General features: G+C 33.3%; 1 protein-coding gene across 5 annotated transcripts in view; it reads right to left on the reverse strand.

Moving 5' to 3' along the window:
• LOC306659482 (uncharacterized protein) overlaps positions 1-4,283 on the reverse strand; it is a 68,780-nt gene extending 64,497 nt beyond the window's left edge. For all 5 annotated transcript variants that reach the window (XR_013763314.1, XR_013763315.1, XR_013763316.1 and 2 more), the window contains exon 1: positions 4,058-4,283. Coding sequence is in view for 1 of the 5 variants with exons in the window: in XM_079137028.1 (XP_078993154.1) it covers positions 4,058-4,084 (27 nt within the window). In the remaining 4 variants the exon portion in view is untranslated. The remainder of the gene's footprint in view (positions 1-4,057) is intronic.
• Between the last annotated feature and the right edge of the window lie 2,982 nt (positions 4,284-7,265).

Here is a 7,265-nt window from a genome sequence, read left to right on the forward strand (position 1 = left end):
GCTAAAGACAACTGGAATGAATTAAAATGATCCAATAAACATTTTAAATAAATCAATAAATGTATTTAATTGGGGGAACTGAGTTCATTTGAAATGCCCAAATTTTACTACTGAAGGGAGAAATTCATGAACATACTTCATTTATTGCATTATTTGGATCTATGAAAAATATTTTGTTTATCCTATCCACATATATTCCATTTAGTGAGAATAAACATAGTGCTCCTATCTATTGTGGAAGGCTAGACCTGATATTATTCCAAAGGCAGGATGGTGATCTAGTTTGGTAGCAAATTGCACTTCAATAAATACTAAAAAGGAAAAATAAAACAAATTAAACAAAACAAAAATCTCCTGTTTTTGTTGTTGTTGTGTTATTGGTTTGCTTTTTCTTTTTTAACTATTATCATATGTGTTGAAAAATCAATGAAGAAAGTTCTTTATTTTAGATAAGGCTGGAAAAGTTTTAGTCTTATCATTCACATCCACATAGGACTTAGGTGAAGTTTCAGAGAATATTCAGCTTCAATATTTGGTTCAGACTCTGGGACAATGCCCAAATCATCTTACTTTTATCCAAAGCTATAAAGAGTTGAACACATTGTAATGATGGGTTGAGGAGTATAGGGTCTTTTGCAGGTTTTTTTAACAGCCCAAACCAGTTCATCTTTTAATTGAATGAAAACATTGAGAAGGACAACAAAGAGGCTGGAGATGTAGCTGAGTGTCAGAGTATTTGCCTAGCAAACACAGGCCCTGGGTTTGATCCCCAGCATCACAAAGCAAAAACAAACCCCCCACCAACAAAAACCAAACCAATGGAAAACAAAATTAAACAATCTTTAATAAAATTCCTACAGAAAACTTAGTCATAGGGCAGGTACTCAGTTGTCTTCCTGGTGTCATTGAGGGTTGAGAGCTAATATTCTTTGGAGAATAAATGGTAGTCTTGCAAGATGTTACCAATATGCAATACCTCAACGGTAAAAAAACACCATAAATAAAAATAGATTCAAAATACTATGTTGAGGGGCTGGGGATATAGCTCAGTTTAGAGTGCTTGCCTCACAAGCACAAGGCCCTGGGTTCAATATTCAGCCCTGCAAAAAAAAGAAAAATATACGATGTCGAATATGTAGGTTTCTATTACAGAAGACTAGTTTGAAATAATTCCAGTTTGTTCAATATTAATGTAACAATCACTAGTGTATATATGGGACCAAGTCTATACAGACATAGACATTTATATGTTATAAATTTAATCTACCAGGAAATAAGATTGGCAACTGTCAAAATTAAACAGGAAATATATAGAAAAAAACTCGTTCTGTCCTGTTGTCAATCATTTATTTACATTTGGTTATGTAGCAATCCATCTGGGGGACAGTAGCAGATCTTTTTCTGCTATGATTTCATTTGTTTTCTCTCAAGAGTTTAAAGAATTTAAAAAAAAAATCCTCTAGTTTTTCTGGATACTTCTTGATGGATTCAAGAGATTCTGATTGTGTCCTTCACCTTAAGGGCCTCCTGAACATTGGTAAGAAGTCCTGCCTTTTGTTTTTGAAGGTTGGGGTATCTCAGATCTATAAACTGGTCCCTGTTGGTGATGAGGAAAAGAGACAATTTTCATCCAATCATTCTGTATCTTTCCAGAGGTTGTCTTATTTTTCCAGTTAAGAGATTTTTGTAATTACGTATATTATGGACAACATAAAAACGAATGCAATCCTGACTAAATGTCTAGCGCCACCTGTTGGCAATCAAGTATATATTGATTCTTGGTGACTGACATTCCCCCTAAAGAGGAAACTAGTGATTTTCATAATTCTTTTTCTTCCAATTTATCCAAAGCATCTACACGCTTTATGAAGACTATTATAATTAAATGTTGGGGATAATAATAATAATAATATTAAATTGTTCTACGTTATGGTTTATATTAGTTTCACCATATCTTTAAAGTGGTATAGGCAGTGACAGTCTCCTTTTCAATTATAAAAAGTACAAGAGAGAAACAACAATATAACATCACATGATGTTTTTTATACTTGTCCTGAGTACATGTTGTTACCTCCAAGACAAAGTGTCCTAATAATGCTCTGTATGTTTTGAAACAGCTTTGGATTTTTTCCCTTGACACTTAAGAGTTTGAAATAATAAAGTCATTTAAATTGAGTTACTTATCTGTGCTGGGAACGAATGGGCACAAATTATGCTGAGACAACTGGATTTCCACATGTAGAAGAATAAAATTGAACCTCTACCTTACATCATAAATAACACAAATCAAAACAAATCAACTACTTAAAATATGGTGTATCCCCGCAAAGGAATATTACTCAGCCTTATAAAGGAAGGAAATTCTGACACATGCTACACTATGCATGGACCCTAGGGGCATTATGCTAAGTGAAATTAGCCAGTCACAAGAGGACAAATACTTTAATACTTTATTATAACACTTGTGTAAAGTAGTCAAATGCATAGAGAGAGAAAGTAGAAGACTCCATGTCAGGGCTGGGGAGAGGGTGGAATTGGGATATGCTGTTTAATTTCCATGGAGTTTAAGTTGGGGAAGATGAAATAATTCTGGAGGTGGATAGTGGTAATTGTTGCATAACAATGTGAATATAATAAACACAATTGAATTGTGCACTTAAAATGGTAAAGATAGTAAATTTTATGTTATATATGCTTTGCCACAATTTAAAAGTAAATTAAGTTGGGTGTAGTGGTGCACAACCATAATCCCAGTGGCTCAGGAAGCTAAGGCAGGAGGATCTCAAGTTCAAAGCCATCCTCAACAACTTAGTGAGGACCTAAGCAACTTAGTGAGATCCAGTCTCAAAATTAAAATATAAAAAAAGGGTTGGGGATATGGCTTAGTGATTAAGCATCCCTAGATTCAATCCTGGTACCAAAATAAATAAATAGTAAATCAAAAATTTAAAAATGGATCAAAAACCTAAATGTAAGAGCTAAAATTATAAAATTCATAGAAGAAAACATATGAATAAATCTTCATAATTTCGCATTAAGCAGTAGTTTCTTAGATTTGACACAAAAAATATAAGCAACCAAAGAAAAGAAAAAGATAAATGAACTTGATCAAAATTAATATTTTGTGCTTTCAATGACATTACTAAGAGAATAAAAAGACAACAAAGGAGAAAACATTTGCAAATCATATCTTTCTTAAAGAACTTATATGTAGACTATAAAGAATTCTTACAATTCAATAATAAAAAGATAACTCAATTTATAATGGGTAAAAATATGAATTGATGTTTCTCCAAAAATAGAGAAATGGCCAATAAGTACCTGCAAAGATGCTCAATACTATTAGTCATTAGAAAAATGCAAATACAAAACCAGAATGAGATACCAGCTCATACCCATTAGGATAGTCACAGTAAACAAAACAACAAAAAGGAATAGTATTAAGTACCAGTGAAGACAGAGAAACTGGTACCTTGATGCACTGTTTGCTGGTAAGATTTCAAAATGGTACAGTCACTTTGGAAAACAGTCTAGCAGCTCCTCAAATGATTAAATATAGTGTAACCATATGGTCCAATAATTCTACCCTCAGGGAATTGAAAACATAAACTAAAAAAAAAAAATTGTATGCATATAGTCATAGCAGCATTATTAATAAATAGTCAAAAAATAGAAACAACCCAAATGTCTCAGTTGATAGAGGAACAAATAAAATGCAGCATACTCACACAAAGGAATTTTGTTTAGCCATAAAAGAAAACGAAGAACTGACACATGCTACAACACAGATAAGCACTGAAAATACTGACCAGCCACAAAAGACCACATAGTATATGACCAAATATATGACCACACATTATATTATATGATTCCATTCATATGATACATTCAAAATAGACAAAATTATACAGAGAGAAAATAGGCTAGTGCTTTTTTAGGGCCAGATCTGGGGGGATAAGAATGACTGCTAAAGCTTTCTTGGGAGATGAGAAAATATTTAAAATAGATTATGGTAATGGTTGTAGATATATCTGTGAATATAATAAAAAAAACTCACCAAGCTGGGTAAGGTTGTGCAAGCCATAATCTAGGATTCTCACTACGCTGAGGCAGGAAGATGGTTGGAGCCCAGGAGTTCGAGATGCCATTTAGAAAGACAGAGAGAGAGTGGGGACAGGGAGAGAAAATTGTCTGGTATGTGAATTAAATCTTGAAAAAAGCTGTTATTTGAGAGTGAATGAATCAATGTCATTGCCAAAATAGTTTTAGACTGGGAAAGACTAGAAAAAAGGAAATACTAAACATTCTCGGTATTAAAATATGTAAAATTATTAATGTTTATATTAAACGAACAGAACTTTATAATTTAAATATGTAAATATTCTTTCATAATAATACATTTAAATATTTATTTTGTTACAGTAAATACTTTCTGCTAAAATTAATGATAGATACATTGTTTATTCTTTATCTCCTATACTCTTATTTTTAATAAATTACATGAACAGACTTAGTTTTAGAAATGTCTCCCAACTATGACTCTTGTTTTTCTTTCTGGAATTGCCTTTTATATTTGTTAATTTCCTGAATGTAAAAGCTGTCATTTTCATTCAGTACGTAAAGATAACTTTAGGTCAATTCATTTAAATATTCTTGGGCTGGGGATGTAGTTCTGTGGTCGAGAACCAAACTGGCAAGCACAAGGCCCTGAATTCCATCCACAGCACCACATAAACAAACACACAAACAAACAAACAAATAAAATTTGTAAAAATAGATAAAATATCTTGATTTTCACAGCCTTCTTCTTCATTAAAAGCCCAGGGTAACACTTCCCCAAATCTGATTTTACTCGTCATCTGGATTAGAATTTCTTGTATGCTAGGGAAAAGGAGATTCAGAGAGGTAACCTCAAACTCACCACAACCCCAGGTGATTTTTATGCACACTAGAATGTGGTAGGTTTAAAAATGTTACACTTCCCTGCCTCATCAAAAATAGGGGAGTTGAGAAATCTCATTGCCATATACCGAATGAGAACCTAGAATATAAAAACTGAAAAACACTTGAGAGTCATCTGGTGCAACCCCCTGGTTTGTGGAGAAAGAAACAAGATGATTAGCCCAAACTCATGCGGCACAACCAGTACAAGATGGAACTGGACAGGATGTAACTGGACAAGATAAAGCTTAGGTATTTTGACACACTTAGTTGTCCTTAGCTCATCTGGGGCAGAATTAGGCTGACTGGACACCACTGAAGTACATGCTACATCTATTCACCATTAGATGGAACCTCCAATTTTAGTTCTAAATATAAAAAGCATAACACAGAGAAAAGTGAGCTGGAATGAGAAAGGGATTACTGTAGAGATTTTTTTTTTTTAAATGTCTTATATATAATGGCGGTGGGGGGTGAGAGAAGAATGGACGAACTTTAGATTATGTAGAGGGAAATGAGAGGGAGGAGGGGGCAGGGGTATGAAAAATGGTGGAATGAGACAGACATCATGTATGATTACATGAATTGCATGAATCTACATCGTGCACAACCATAGAAATGAAAAGATGTATCCCATTTGTGTGCAATGAATCAAAATGTAATCTGTAAAAATTTTAAAAAAAAAATTTAAATTTCTCTGCCACAGTTTTTCTCCATGTGCCCACATAAATTTGGAGTTTCATATTTCATCTCTAAAAGCATTTCAATATACTAGCAATGGAACCACCATCTGATCCAGCTAATATCACCCCTCAGTATTTTTCCTAAAGAACTAAAGTCAACTACTATGCATATAATGCTGCTATGACATATGCAACGTACATTAATGCCCATGTTTATAGCAGCATAATTCAAATAGTCAAACTATGGAACCAGTCTAGGTGTCCATAAATGGATGAATGGATAAAGAAAATGGGATATGTATACATACTTGAGTTTTATTCAGCCAGAAAGAAGAATGAAATTATGTCATTGGAGGAAAATGAATGGAAATTGAGAGCATTATGTTAAGTAAAATAAGCCAAACTTAGAAAGTCAAGGATCATATGTTTTCTCTTATATGTGGAAGCTAGAGAAGAAAAAGGAAAAGAAAGGTGGCAAAGGAGGAGGATCTCATGAAAACTGAAGGGAGATCAGTAAAAGAGAGGGAAAAATCAGGGGAAGGGAGGAGAAGATGAAAGGGGAAATACTGGGGAATGATATTGGCCAAATTATATTGTTATATTGTGTGCATGCACAAATAGGTGACAACAAATTCCACCATTATGTACAACTATGAAAAAAACATGAAGAAAAGTTACGAAAAAAATTTTTAAATAAAAGTGTTTCAATGTATATATATATATATATATATATATATATATATATATATATATATATGAAAGAAAGTTTACTTTTATATTTGAAGAGTTGACTAAGTCCCTTTTCTCGTTGGGCACTGTGTCTCCCTACTAACATTAAGGATTTTTTAAATGTTGCAATTCCTCAACAAAACAATTTTAGAAGAGAGCTTCTTCCCCTACCCCTTCCCTTACTTCTTCTGGTCCTGGTAATTGGCCAGAAGGCTTTTTTGTGGCTCTTGGTTCACATCACACCTTAATAATAAACAGAAGCAGTTTTCCTTTGTTTTCTATTTTCAACAGTATGGTAGTTAAAAATTGGCTCCCATCAGAAAACTCTTTCTCCAAGTCTAATGTGCTATGCTGTGTATATACATGATTAACCAGTACAATCCGTACAGCAAAGAGACCAGGTGAGAGATTTATTGATTCTGGCTGACACAAATTGAAAAGTAACCTTGAACACTTTGTGAAGTCCATAATAAGTTCCACAAATCAGCTTTGGAGCCAGTTTAGCATGTCCATTTAGTTGAGGCAAAGAACCTGTGTTTGATCTTACTTAATAAGGTAATTCCTGGGTAAAGAGTAGGTCAAATGATTACATTTGAAAATTCAAGATTCTTCTTGGCACTGAAAGAAATGGCATTTATTTTCAAATGGAATTAACGATCATAAATTAGGTAAAAGATGATATTTTATTATATGATATTTGTGGATCTACTAATACTTCGAGGTAGATTCGTGAGATAAATAAGTGTTCAGAATCACGTTCAGAAGCTATTCTGAGTAAAACTCAATGAATTGGCCCTTACAGAAAATTCTCTCACCTTCAATGAATCAAAGTTCAAATTGGAGCTGTAAACAAGAACATGGAAATATTTAGTATAGTCAATATTGCAGAACCAATATCTGTTCTACTGACAT

Source organism: Sciurus vulgaris, assembly GCF_902686455.1.
Source record: "Sciurus vulgaris genome assembly, chromosome: 1".
NCBI lineage: Eukaryota > Metazoa > Chordata > Mammalia > Rodentia > Sciuridae > Sciurus > Sciurus vulgaris.